The 15030-nt window shown below is 35.3% G+C and overlaps 1 protein-coding gene across 1 annotated transcript; it reads right to left on the minus strand.

Annotated features, from left to right (window-relative positions):
• Window positions 1-6023: 6023 nt before the first annotated feature.
• LOC140038287 (lupeol synthase-like) lies at window positions 6024-14793 on the minus strand. The gene is made up of 18 exons (XM_072083506.1): window positions 14465-14793; window positions 14163-14351; window positions 13994-14083; window positions 13682-13879; window positions 13398-13482; window positions 12666-12832; window positions 10915-11103; window positions 10707-10820; window positions 10321-10440; window positions 10111-10233; window positions 9888-9986; window positions 9650-9706; window positions 9447-9493; window positions 9197-9340; window positions 8896-9073; window positions 8671-8751; window positions 6469-6552; window positions 6024-6248 (listed from the first exon to the last, which is right to left on the minus strand). The coding sequence occupies exons 1-18, from the start codon at window positions 14660-14662 to the stop codon at window positions 6138-6140; spliced, it is 2274 nt and encodes a 757-aa protein (XP_071939607.1). The 5' UTR covers window positions 14663-14793; the 3' UTR covers window positions 6024-6137.
• Between the last annotated feature and the right edge of the window lie 237 nt (window positions 14794-15030).

A 15030-nucleotide genomic window follows, 5' to 3' on the forward strand; every position in this document is an offset into this window, starting at 1 on the left:
ATTAATTACATGTATGTACATCATACAAATTTTGAAAAATTTCCAACAGAAGCATCGCAACTTAGTCTCCAGCCACATATTGGAGCTAGATATGCACCTCGTGTTCTTCCTCCTCCCATTGTAGGAGGTTTTACAAAGAACAGAGAGACTGACTCTGTTACTATTGATGTGAGTTTCGTTGGAAGAGAAAATGATGTCTCAGCAATAGTAAAAAAGTTGGCTGCCCCAAATAATAATGAAACTATCTTCGTTCTCCCTATAGTAGGGATGGGCGGGATCGGCAAGACCACCTTGGCTCAAAATGTTTTTAATGATCCAAAGATCCAAGAACATTTCGTGGAGAGAATGTGGGTATGCGTGTCAGATGATTTCAATGCCAATAGGCTTTTTAGGTTGATGCTAGAATCATTGAAAGAATGAATGCCCGAAGTTGAGAGTAGGGAAGCCAGAGTCAATCAGTTCAAGGAATTATTGGATGGTAAAAAGTATCTATTGGTCTTGGATGATGTTTGGAATAAGGACTCAACACTATGGAATGAGTTTCTTGGGTCTTTGAAGGGAACTAGCCAAGCCATGGGGAGCTAGATTCTTGTGACCACTCGTGACCAACAAGTGGCAAACATCACGAGAATTTTTTCTTCTCCTTGGTCCTTGAAAGAATTATCAAATCATCAGTGCTGGCTCATTCTCAAAGAAAATGCATTTGGAGCTGGGGAAGTGCCTAATAGGCTGCAAGAGATAGGTTTCAAGATTACGCTAGAATGTAGAGGTTTACCATTAGCCACAAGAGTTCTCGGTGGCATGTTGCGCAACAAGGGAACAACTGACTGGGAAACTTTAGAGAGTAGGCTTCAAAGTTTAGGTGTAGGTGAAAATACTAACGTTGATAAAATTTTGAAGTTGAGTTTTGATCATCTTCCATATCCATCTCTTCAAAAGTGTCTTTCATATTGTTCAATTTTTCCCAATGATTTTGAAAAGGAAAGGAATCAACTGATCCAACTTTGGGCAGCAGAAGGATTTCTTCATTCAAATCAAAGAAACAATATGTGTATGGAGGAGGTTGGTAACATGTATTTTACCATTTTGTTGGATAGTAACTTGTTTCAAGATGCAGAGAAGGATGAGTATGGCAATGTTTTGAATTGCAAAATGCATGATCTTGTGCATGATATGGTGCAATCCATTTCCAGTTCTAAAACTTTAAGGTTGACAGAGTCTGGAAGTGATGATAAGGAGACGTTTCCCATTCAGTATCTTGCACCAGAGAGAAGTGAAAAAGAAATGCCATTTCCTCCCTCTGAAAGGTTCAAGTGTATTACAACATTATTTTTGTTGGAAGACAGATCACTTAATGATAGAAAGATTTCATTTTTTATGTTGCGAGTTTTGAGCTTAAGATCATCAAGTGTCAAGGAGCTTCCTAAATCAATTGGCAAGGTAACTCATTTGCGATACTTTGATTTATCAAGAATTTCAATCAAAATAATGCCAGACTCTCTTTGTCGACTTTATAATTTGCAGACATTAAGAGTTGGAGATCGTGAATCATTGACAAAGTTTCCAAATAATTTCAAGAATTTGGTGAATTTGAGGCACTTTGAACTGCAAAATTGCACAAACTGCAAAGAGTTACCAACTCTTGGATGCATGCCCTCTCTTAGATCTCTTCACTTGGAAGGACTTGATGGCATAACAATCGTAGAGCCTTCTTTTTATGGAGAATTAGCCATGCATAGTGGCACTAGCAATCAAAGTTCCCCAAAATTGTTTCCAAAACTTGGACATTTCATTCTAAGAGGCATGAAAAACTTGATTGAATGGATGGAAGCAATAGTCCATGACAGAACCGTGGTGGTATTTCCTATCCTTGATATGATAACGATTGATAGCTGCCGTCAATTAGCCACTTTGTCATTTTCCATGTCTTAAGAAATTGAAGATCATTGGACCAAGAATGGATCAGCAGTACTGGCATATATTTGTAGCGGAGTTAGCACTCTCACTAGTGTTCACATTGAGGATGTGAATGGGCTCGCCAAGCTACCAATTATATTATTTCAAAACAATCCAAATCTTGCAGATCTCAAATTAAGCAATTGTCGTGATTTGACCCAATTTTTGGATTTTCCATTTGTTATTTCGCAAACTTTAGAAGGTCCGAATTCCCAAACAATACTTGGGCTGAGCCAACCACGCACTTATATTGACAATAATGCTACTCAATGTTTGGTTGGTCTTGAGTCCCTAGAGAAATTAGTTCTCTTACAAGGGAGTTTTGTTTTCTTATAAGCTTGAGAAGGTTAACGATTGGACCATTTTCAGAAATCACAAAGTTACATTCCTTTCTAGACCTCTTTGATGCTCTCCAACCACCCTACCACTATTTGCCCTCCCTTTCAAGGTTAAGTCTAGATGGATGGCCTCATTGGGAATCTTTGCCCCGGCAACTTCAGCACCTCTCTGTCCTAACATTTATTCGACTGGTTGGTTTTGGAGTAAAATCATTGTCCGATTGGTTTGGGAAGCTTTCGTCACTTGAAGAACTTTGGCTCTTACGATGTAAAGAGTTAGAGAATTTACCCTCTCACCAATCTATGAGAAGCCTCACCAGACTAAGTTTAGAGCGAGGGATTTGATGAAAGATTTGAAATCTTTGTAAATCCCTTTAGATTGTATAGATGACTTGGAAGGGTACCTGGATTTATAATCGAATAATTATTTAATATTCAAGTGTATATAAATAATTTGTAGATTAAAAACTCCAATACCTCCCACTTAATTCAAACAATGTAGAGAGATTTTATAAGATTTTAAACCCTTCGTTAAAATCTCTCAATCCAAATCCAGCTTGATTTTCGTAAAACAAAAATTCAAAGCTAATAGATTTATGTCTTATAACACGTGATTCGTAGGTGCCTACATGCAAGATAAAGAATGATTCCTTGCTTCTTGGTTTCTTTGCTAAACACAAAATGCTAGGTGCTTTGCAACTTAGATAAAAAAAAAATGATAGAGAATCATTCTTTAATCCAAGGATTGATTTATCAGAACTAGTGTGAATACCCGTGCTACGCACGGTGCCTACATTATTAAAAAAAAATTACAATCTATAGAAGAATTTAAAAATAGTAAAATATTATAATCACGGGCACATGAAAATATATTTAAAAAAATGAAACTTTGTAACAATAGTTCAATATATGATAAAAACATTTCCATTATTTATAAACGATCATTTCGATGAAGGTTGGATTCTGAAAAAAAATAGAAATCTATATCATAAATTGAGCGACATAAGGGTCCAATTAAATATAATTGAATATTTAATTTGATAAGTAAATGAAATACTTACAGACATTTTGCCTTTGATTTGATAATCTTCTACGAAAGTGTGAACATTCTTCACACCAGTCAGCTCTGAGTACGAACGCCAGTATTGGGGGTTTAATTAATTCTGTTGTTTTTTGTGGAATTCGCACTATAAATGAGAATGCACGATTTTTGCATGAATTAATGTGTTGGTCGAACAATGCACCTCCATTTTTCTGACAATTAAAAGCATACATAGTTCAAAATTATCTTTTGTTTTAGACAGTTTGTAAATAATATTGTGTAAAAAAATATACATATAAATAATGTATACCTTTGTTTTTAAATCTCTAAAATAAGAAGTATCACAACGAAACATGAATCGTGCATGCCTGTCTTGAAGAGCGAAGTATAGTACCGAAACTTGTAAACAATGGAAACAACAATCATATTATAATATTGGAAATATTAGTAATAATTGAAATTACAATGAAAATGTCAATATTCAAAGAATAAATAGTACCGAAACTTCTATTTTGATACATAAGATTACTGTCCATAAGATTAAACCTAAAAAGTATATTAATTTTTAGGTGCCATTGTCTCGTATGTTCTCGTAAGCAATGTTTTGCAAGATTCTTAGGTGCCATTATCTCATATGTTTTTGTAAGAATTATTTTTTGAATCTATTCCCTTTTTTTTTTTTTTTGCTCTTTCTCTTGATCGTCAACATTTTTGTCTTGCACGATTCTAACTTTCCACAGCAAAATTACAGCATAATCCAGATTTAAGCAGCCCAAGGACATGTAATGCAGTAAGACACAAAATATGCTAAAAAAAAAAAAAGCCAAAACACAAAAAACGAACCTACCCGCTAGTAGTAATCTCTTAATGTCAACCTTCAGAAACATCTTATTTCAAAGAAACGAAGAAACTCCAAAGATCACAACTCATAATTAATAGTACTACTATTTTTCGTGATCAGAATTAATAGTACTACAGCAATATGCTACCATATTAACAGTTTGGGGGAAAACCTACTTAAGTCACATCATGAGCACAACTCATGATATGATCAGTTTTTCAGCCATAATGTGGGACGTAGTATACTTTTGGGAATTACTCATTATCTTTGTCAAAATTAAAGGGCTATAGTGAAGCACTTTAAGCATGATCTTCCACCAAAAACTTCTGCAATAAATGCAAACTGCATTCCTTGTTCAGTATAATGTTTCAGTTAATTCACATTACCTTACTTTTATATTTTTTTCAAAAGAAAAAAAAGAATGTTACATTAGTCCCTCGTCAGTTTCCCAAGCTATTTGTCTCTAAGTCTGGATAGTCACTCGAGGTGACTGGAGAAAATATCTTAATCTCCATTTTTGTTCTAAACTTTTAGCGCTTTGTGCGTAGAAATAATAGCATTAATGGGAAAATATTTAGGTAGACATTTAATGAAAAAATAACGTTTTCCCTAATCAAAGCTATGACCATGTTCCGAGACTAATCTGATTAATTACTAATACAATGAGAACTATATGTCTAAATGCCTAAACTCACATAAAAGCCATAGTACCATACTTTGTTGATTGAGCCAGCAAGCATTAGTATGGAAACAACAATAATATTACAATATTGAGAATATTATTAATAATTGAAAATACAATGAAAATATCAATATTAAAAGAATAAATAGTACTGAAACTTCTAATTTGATTGGCGTGGCGTTTGAGTCGGTGTAGTCGAGATTTTATCCATCGTAGTTGATGTGAGATTTCTCTTTCGTCGACGCAAAGTTGTTGGAACTGTTCCAATTCTTGTGCGGGACCGTTGTGGCGTCCTCTTCGTTTTGTTAGCAGATCTTTCCTCCTTTGCAATCTTGCGAGTTTGAAATTTAGGCATTGTTGACATGCCTGTAAACGGCCATGTTCCATTATGAAGTTAATTTGAGAGGTTCGAGAAGGAAGTTGATTGGAAGGGTTTTAAGAATAATTCCCAAAAGTAGTACCAAGTATATTGTTGCTCCATGGCAGTTGGAAAAGATCATGTGCTATCTTCAATTCCGTTGAATTAGGGGATATCTTTATTCTCGTCAATGCTCTTCAACTCACTGGAAAATGGGAATCAGTAGTGGTACCACAACCATCTGACGCACGGGTAAGTCGAAACAGTTTTAATGTAAGTGGAAGTTAAATTTTTGTTTGAGGGAACGTGGGAGTGTTAGAGTTTTAATGTAAGTGGAAGTTAAATTTTTGTTTGAGGGGACGTGGGAGTGTTAGTTGAAGTTAACTCCTTATTTGAGGGAAACGTGGGGATGTAATGTGCCCATGATATTTTTTACGAAATAAGATAAATATGAAATGCTAGGAAAATAGAGTTGAGAGTGGGAAGGGTTGTGGAGGCTTGTTCCTAAAAATCCCTTCTCAAATTTATATTGATATAGATTTTTTACAAAATAAGATAAATATGAAATGCTAGGAAAATAGAGTTGAGAGTGGGAAGGGTTGTGGAGGCTTGTTCCTAAAAATCCCTTCTCAAATTTATATAGATATAGATTTTTTACGAAATAAGATAAATATGAAATGCTAGGAAAATAGAGTTGAGAGTGGGAAGGGTTGTGGAGGCTTGTTCCTAAAAATCCCTTCTCAAATTTATATAGATATAGATTTTGACCAACATTTGCAGCGATCCACATTCATGACAACCATGCATAGAGTGCATACAGCAACTAGTATTTTCCAATTATAAGGGACAAATTAAATAGTTCACGTTGACTTACAAATCCCACCACTTCTTTGTGGTGTAAATTTCAGAAAAGGAGGAAACTATGCAATGAGCACACGCCGCCGATATTCACCAAGAGCCCAAGTAGGGAATATATTTCGATAAGACGAATAGTGCAAAGTGCAATTCTTCATGAATATCCCTGTCATTTCCTGCAGACAAATCTCCAATATGTTGTGGAAAATTAAGAGAAGTGTAACAAAAATGAGAAAGGTCTATAGCTGGTGTTTAAAAATCATAAAAGAAAAAAGGTAAAGAGATTTTTTATTGAAAAAACGTAAAAAGTTGATTGATGTTTACCACACAGAACAAACAGTCATCCAAATTTGAATACTATACAAAAAATAAAAGGAAAAAATCAACAGTACATACCTGCTGAGGAAAGTCACCATCTTCCATTTGGGAACTTCCTAGTAATCTTATTCCACGATTTATTGGAGTTGGGTCAATCTTGGCCTGGTATTAATTTGAACAATAAAGCACAAGTATATTTATATATTAGACATGAAATGCTCATACAAGGAGAATCAATAATTGGTGGGGCACCCCAAAAAAAAAAAAAAAAAAATTGGTGGGGCATGAAGAACCCTCTAGAGTGGGGAAATTCCACACCTAGGAAAAAGTATGACACCCAAGCAGTGCATGACACGTGTCTCCCAAACTTTGAGGATGTCTGATGGGTCCGGTGAGAAGAGGTAACCGGTTGCATTCAATAGGTGGAAATTGGAGCATGACATTGCACGCTTTTCTATGCTTTTATTTTCTTAACCTCAAACTTTAAACACATACATATTTTATATTATACATCCAAATTAAGCATAAAATATGTTATTGGAAAGCTTATTTACATATTTCTGGATGGCATATCAATGCAAAAATTTGGTTTTAAGAAGCCTACTTAACTTGCAATTTGGAAAAAAATATGTTACATTATTAATTAATTAATATGTGATACTCCCTCCGTCCTATTTTTATTATCATGTTTTCACTTTATTCATGTTCCAAAATAGGAGTTACCATTTTAAATTTAACATATGTTTTTCAATCTTACCACTTTAGAAAGCAACTTTTTAAAATCCCAATACACATCGATTAAGATAATATATATTGAATTCAAATGATACATTTGTAAATTCACCAATACCACTTCATTTAAACATAATAATTACCATGTCTTCGTAAAAAGTTGGATTTCCAAAAAAAACTCTAATATTGGGGTGGAGAGAGTAGCTGTGATTTTTTTTTAAGTTTATACATGGGGATAATTTCATAAATATGAGAAATCTCAATTTTGACTCATTTTTTACTTAAATTATTTCATTTCATGTTTCGTTTCGTGTCCACATAGTGTTAGGAATTGTCATCCCTACCTTTGGGCTAATGGCAATTTGGGTTGTAACCAAAAAAGAACACAAAAAAAAGGGCTGTAATAACTGGGAATGACCCTTTCCCATACTTTTATCAACATTGGTTTTCCTAACGCACGGACTAATCCTTCATATACCCCCAACATAAATTAATCTTTCATATACCCAAAATGTATTTTTTTTAATTTTTACTAACAGGTCTGGATGAATAACAGAAACTAACATGCAATTGCAAATTTTTTTTTCTATTTTATGCATATGACATGTAACCAGATATGCTAATAATAATAATAATAATAATAAAAAGAATCTATACGTGTGATTAGTGTGGGAAGCTAAAAGAAATCCTGACTCTTGTCCAATTGCTATTGACAATCAGTGAGACCCTATACTAAGGGAGGCCTTGTTGATGCAATCTTCAAACTGTGGTTCTCACCCGATTCAATAATTGCAAGTTTGCAACAATGATAAGAGAGAGAGAACCCCAAAAAAAAAAAAAAAAAGAGAGGGACATAGCATCTCAGAATATTTATGGTTTTCCTCAATAACTTTGTAGCTTTTACGACAGTCATCAAATTTAAATCAGTATCTCCCCACTATTAGAAGACGTGAAGTTAACACCCTATACATTTTTTGCCCCTTCGTGACTGATTCTTAGGTATGGATGTTATGGCCTTTGGATTTGTCCTTGCTGACCTGTTCCCAGAGCATTTTTTTCGAAAGAATCCACTTATGAAAACAACAACTTAAAATCACCACAATATTTCTAAACGATAGATACAAACATAAAATTTCAAAGAGGAGATGGATCGTCTTTTAGTTTATTTCTATCGCTTAAGTCGTATTGTTACTTAGAATAGGATTTTGCTTTCTCTAAATAACGAAGAAGCCAGCATTCAACACCGGTCTCTCTGCCCCTGTTAATTAATTTGGTCCTTGCCCTTGTGGGTCTATCTATCTAAAATATTTCAGGTGCCTTTTGATTTTCCAATTAGCTTGCAGCAAATTTTTTACTTATCAAGATGTTAAAGTTGTTATTTTCTAGCATTTCTATTATTCCTATACCAATCAAAGATTTTTATTTTTTCTTGTAGTTCTGAGTTGCAGTTTCCAAGTGTCTGACAGACTGACACCCTTTTGAGTCTTTAATGCAAAGATTTGCTTCTCATCTTAGTAGTACTTTTTCTCCAATGGGACTCTCACTAACCTGTCCAGCAGCAACGAGGCCCAACAGTGCCCATGAAGTTTGTACCAGATTCGATCTATTTCCTTCCAGATTGGTGTAAACCTGTTACAAACGAAATACTGAATCGGTTCAGTAATTAAAGAAAAACAACTTCATGCTTAATTATGTTTCTCAATAACGATGCATTGCTTAGGGTACGAGGCAGGAAAGGCTGGAAGTAAAAGGAAAATTGGAAAATCTTCCAACCTCGTTTGAGCAAGAAAGATAACTCTCTCCCCATCCGCCATCAGGTAATTGCTTTGATAGCAGAAATTTACATGCCTTGCGAAGTGCGGAAGAGTTGTCATAGTCCCTGCCACATGCAACCAACGCTTCCACTGCAAACCAAGTCCCATAGGTGTAACAAATTCCCCAACGACCATACCTGCAAGTGTGAAGAAAGCAAAATTTTTGCCATCTGTATGTATTTGCTATTCTTCAAAGAATTTATGCTGGTCGACAATCTGTATGTGTCTGTGTGTGTATATATATATATATGAAAACGAACCATGAACCGTCATCTTCTTGTTCATTTTCAATATAATCTATGGCTCTGGAGATGCAACTTTCAACTTCAGCTTTTCTGTGTCCAGGATACAATTTCTTAAAGAGTGATAGTGCTTGAATTGCTGAAGATGTGCATTCCACATACCTGGCACAAGTTTCAGTCAAGTAGATTTTCGTAACAAAGAGAACTTTTTATACTCTTGTAAACCTACTTCGGCAATGAGAAGGGAAGAGATCAAGAGAAATCTTACTCTCGCTCGATAAGAACATCCTCAAGAAAGTCAGTAGGATTGAACTTCTGAAAGGAATTATTCCAATTGGACTAGAGTAAGGACAAAGTTGAGGTAATGGAAAACTAATCTCAAACATCAATAAGGATAACAAATTATTGAAGTTTCAAGTATGAAGATGTAACTATGTTAAGGACCATAACAGAACTAGTATTTACAGTTACCTCCATCCAACGATATGCTCTCTCCGACTCCCAGGCTGGAAAGCCACCATTTTTACTCTGTGGATAAATTGAGATGAAATCAGGATGTTATTCTTGTGTAATGGAGAAGATGAACTAAGCTTCAAAACTATATCTACACCAATCATAATTGAGTTTGACCAATACTTAATTAAGGGACCAGGGAGCCTGATAGATACTACTAAGATAATACAAGTTCAGGAATGTTTTGCCTGCATACCTGTAGAGACAAAATAACATTCACAGCGTCATATGCATGCGCTGTTTCAAGTTTTTCCCCAACAAGTTCTAGTGGCAATTGGCCTAGAAGAAGTGCAGCCTATAATAGAAAAAGGAAGAAATTTTGAATGGTTAACGAGACAATACTGATACTGCATCATGACCTGTAATATAACCTTAAACAAATAAATCATAATCAGTACAAAATAGCATTGTAGCTATACCTTTAATCCTTCTGCCGTACAGTCTGATACTTGCCAACCATGATCTTGCATTGAAAATGTCCAACATCCTTTAGAAATGTGCCTATGCATTTTGACAAAATCCCCTGAAGGGTTATCTTGCACCTTGTAGTAGAATAAAATATGGTTCAGTCAGAAGCTACATTCTTGGTTAGCTTGACAGTTGAATGACTTTTGCTTATGTGCTTGTACCTGTGATGCTTTTATGAAGTCATGTGCTTTCTTAAGTGTTGGCCCATATTCTTCAGCGAGATTACTGGATAAGATTGCCTGAACTGCTAATGCTCCATCCCATGTTTGGCTACCGAAACTCTGCAGAAGTAGTTTACAGATTTAGTCAAGGCAGATTTCATTTAATCTTCAGTACAATGAAGGCAATTACACAAATAGTATCAATTTTCTTGTAGGAAAAGAAACAAAAAAAAAAAAAAAAGGAGAGTGGGGAAGCATGGAGGGAAGGATCTGGAAGTTATCCACTTGAAGAACCAAAAGAAAGAAAATAACATTTGACCTCTCGATTCTATATTTCATTCTCCATCATGGTCATTAAACTGTCACAGTTAGTGGACAATGATCACCTGCATTTTCAGGCCGTCCTCTGCTACCCAAAAGTAATCAGGTATGCGAGCAAGATGGCATTTGAATGCTTCTGAATTTGGATCTTCTACCCAGCAAGCAAGCAGGGAGAGCACCTGCATTGTTTGTTTTACTTTGCTGTTATCACAGCCATATTTATCTTGTGCTGGTGACCCTCAGCGTAGTACTACATCATACACTATTTTATACCTTCACTATACATCCAATGGCAATGTATCTGCTGTTTTTGTCCTCGTACTGAATACGTTCCATTGTCATTTTCAAAGCCTTCTCTCGCAGTATAGAAAATGGCCATCGTGTTAGAATTGGTTCAGCAAAGTGGTAAAGGAATCCCCACAGCATGTCTTGTACTAATGGGTGTCTGTAGTATACATCCTCCTGATAGGCCATAAACCACCAAAATTTTCAACACAAGTAATGTCGAACAATTTCAGATGCAGTCACTTAATGAAAGTAATTCTCTTGAATTATGTTCTGTATATTCATAAGAATCATTTCTACAGTAGATTCAGAATAAATCTTAACCAAAAAGGGAAAAATAAAGGTGATATGGAATCCGAATTTAAAAAATTCCGAGTGTGAGAGTGTTTATGAATAACGCGTAAATGACCAAAAATATATATATGGGGGACTCAAACATATTCACACTGTTGTTATTTTCCTATTTTAAACAACTTGTGTTTACGTTAATTCACGTCAAAAACTGGATTTTTACACAGTGAATAAAAAATCCTTTAAAATTTGATTACAAGTATAGCTTTTTGTCTTGCTTGAACTGACAATCTTAGAAACAAGTGTTGAACTTCAGAGGCTTACGTTCTTGTGCATGTCTTGAAATAGATAGGAATATTGCCCTCTCAATCAACACATAAATTTCAAATCCACAATATTCTGATTTATATGTTATCAGAATCCTTGTTTAAGGCAATTTGAGTTTATATTCTAATGAGACTAGGCAAGTCTTTCGTACATATAATGTTGTCCTATAACTCAAATTCACTAAGATGAAAAGTTCAAAATATATGCATATTAATGAATCTTGTAATTCTTATTTTAGTTTGGATTACTAAAACCTGTTATCTTGTAATATTCATGACAGTCTTTTTTATTTAATGAAACTCCTATATATAAATTCACAGTGAATTAGATGGGCATAGAAATGGAATTGAAAACGAAGACTATTCCGAATCTAGGTTTAGGAAAACTAAGTGTGCTCCAAAGTTGTTTGGATGTATAAAGAGAAGCAATGATTACAATGATTAAAAAGTATAATTTATGTCTGCCTTTATTTTATTTTATTTTTTGTTACTTTAACAATGAACATAAGACCACTTTACAAAATTAAATAGGGATAATGTCAAAACCTCCCATAAAGTTTTCGACAATTGCAGCCACCTCTCTTGAGATTTGAAAATTTACGGAACATCCTCTAAAATGTATGTCTTGGCAATAATTGATGATGTAAGAAAAAATATCACCATTATCCGTTAGGTGAAAATTTCAAGTAAGCTTTTTGCAAGAAATTTAAGCAATGTTTGAAAGCATTCTCTTTTTTTGTACTTTGGACATTTTTTTGGTTACGTAATTTTTTAAAGATACTTATTTTAACAAATGCATCCCTAATTGGTTGGTTGACTTTTTGTAAATTGATTAATAAATCTAGTCAGAAAAATTGGGAATGAAGTACAATGTAATAGATTAGATAACGTTAGAATTTTAGAATCAAGAAATATTACCAAAAAAGAATTTCCATTTTTCTCTTTTAAAATCATTTTCACTTAAATTTTGTAAAGTTTGTGAAAGCTATCATAGTCTTTTCGTGGCATCAAGGAAGGTAAATGTAATCTTTCAAAATTTAGGAGAGATGGTTACAATTGTTAAAAACCTCAGGGGAGGTTTCTAAAATTATCCCAATTAAATGTGAGATAAAGTGAAGTAACCTTTGCATAGGTATTTCGCGCATCGATCCAATTTATTTGGTGATATGGTTGGGTGTATAGCTCCTCTCTTAGAGAATGTACCAGTGGAGTTATTGCACCGATGACCCTCTTTCCATACAAGTATGACATGGTCATGTAAAACAAGCGGCAATAGCACATCATTTTGGCTGCATGGAAATTAAAAAAAAAAAAAACTAACGATAAGGCAATAATAATTCAGAATGGTTCAAAATGTATTTGCAAGGAACTAAGGGTCTGTTTGTTTTGACTGAAAATCTTTTCCCGAAAATATTTTCTTCAATTTCTGGTGTTTGGCTGCAAAAGAGGTCAGGAAAATTTTTTCTGGTAGAAAATCTTTTACATAACTTGGTGTAAAATGACTTCTGAAATTAAGATACGGAAGTTAATTTCCGACAACTATCGCGACTTCTTAGTCTCCTTGGTGCTTGGCTATTGTACTATACCACAGAGATCAAATCAAGAGCAACGTCCCTGCACTTGCTTTTGTAAATTCCACAACTTTCCACCTCTTCGAGCTCTCCTCTTTCTTATGTTGCTCCCTACACCAGAAAATGAAGGGAAAACAAGATATTTTCCAGGAAAGGATTTTCATTGAAAATGTTTTCTTAGGGAAAATATTCTACAAACAGACCCTAAATGGCAAAATTGATGAACATGTGACGTAAAGATTTACAACTATTTAAGTCTAGGATAGATCATTGAGAAAAGAACCTGGATGAACTGGAAAGAATTCAGGAAGCAACCAGAGCTCTGGAGGGATTGGATTCAAGCCTTCCCAGTCATATACTCCAAGAACCTGTTGAATATTTCAGTGAATGTCCTCGTTAAGTAAGTACACGGTTAAGATGTACAGAGTTCCAATACTAAGAAACGCGAGGAACTATGTACAAGAAAACTAATTCATAGCATCAAATCTTCGTCCCACTCTGCGTTTGAAAAAAAAGTTCTCATGTGAACAAAAAATCAAACCACCAGTAAATTTATGGTGATCATACCGCCAGCCAAAACTTTCCCCATGATAGTGTTCCAACTGCACCACCATGGTCAAGGATCCATCTGCGACCTCTGGCCATGGCTTTATCTTCCCCATCTTCAGGTCCTTCCCCTAGCAACCTCAACGTAATGTAGCTAAAGGTAGAACCAAATACTGTACTATGGCCCTCTATCTGTAGTCCCCATCCTCCATCTTCGTTCTATCACATTGAAAAGAAATTGATAGTACAAAATTAAGTCGTAATTATGGTTTTCAGAAATATACCAAATTTTTTCTGAATATTTCAACAAGGAAAAAAAAATCCTTTCAAGACCTGATGGTTGTACAAGTAACGAACAATCTCTTTCTGATGTTCTGGTGAAAGAACTGTATTGAGTGCTCCGGTGATATATAAGCCCATAACCTGTGTACAATTAAGGCAGACGCTTAACTATGAGTCATTTGCTTTCTTGAAAAGTTAGACCATTTAGGGGCAGACATACTAGTGGAGGTGAGAAAAATAGAGGACCAGCAGATTCAGCTGGCCAGTGCCCATCATGCGCCTGGATAGTTGAGTAGAAGCCGATCGCTCTCCTTAGAGTAGTAGTCACGGCCTCCTCCGTTAACACCTCAGTCTCTTTGAAATTAATAGCTGGTGGAATTGGAGGACCACCAGAATTCTCCTTTCTTAGCTGCGTTGGATTATCATAGGGGATTAAACAAGATAATATATCTGGTAATGAGAGATTGAGTAACTGATTACTGTTAGTGCCAGAGAATGAGAGCCATGACAGCATTGTTCTACCTGCAAGCGCATCAGGAGGTCAGCACTTTGCTTCCTCCGAAACCTGTTAGTCTTGAACTCCTTCCGCATTCTTTCAACTTCAGCTCTCTCTTCGGTAGTTCCAGCTTCAGGATCGAACTCCCAGTGTTGTCTTCCAATGTAGTTGTTGGTGCTTGTTAGCCAGGGTGCATTGCCTTCAGCAATCTTCAACTTCCACATTTCGCCTCGAGCACTTTGACTGACTTACACTATCTTCAGCGACAAAGCCTGCGAAAAGCTAATCGATGGAATCTGTCTAAATTTGTCTAACAATATTATATATTGGATAACACTACAGTCGCGATCGTTACCATAATTGGTGCAACCAATCAATAGTGGTCTCCGTATCCATTAAAATATTGGTACAACCGATCAATAGTGGTCCCCATATTCAAAATTGGTATCTTTAGCGACAACCCCTCTACTTCTACCAATTTATGAAAACTTTTTTTTTGTTTTCTACACAGTGGGTATCTGGGCCCATGGACTGATTACCGTACGGTCCAACTAATCCCACTGCGGGCTGGGAGCGGCTCGCCCTAAGCATC

Source organism: Coffea arabica, chromosome 3e (assembly GCF_036785885.1).
Source record: "Coffea arabica cultivar ET-39 chromosome 3e, Coffea Arabica ET-39 HiFi, whole genome shotgun sequence".
In the NCBI taxonomy this organism is placed as follows: domain Eukaryota; kingdom Viridiplantae; phylum Streptophyta; class Magnoliopsida; order Gentianales; family Rubiaceae; genus Coffea; species Coffea arabica.

Excerpts from the sequence above, each read along its gene's own strand:
- LOC140038287 (XM_072083506.1), bottom strand. The coding sequence starts at position 14,662 with ATGTGGAAGTTGAAGATTGCTGAAGGCAATGCACCCTGGCTAACAAGC. Across the intron at positions 10,234-10,320 it reads ACTTCATAAAAGCATCACAG|GTGCAAGATAACCCTTCAGG; the intron begins GTACAAGCACAT and ends TTCTACTACAAG. Across the intron at positions 9,987-10,110 it reads GTACGGCAGAAGGATTAAAG|GCTGCACTTCTTCTAGGCCA; the intron begins GTATAGCTACAA and ends TTTCTATTATAG.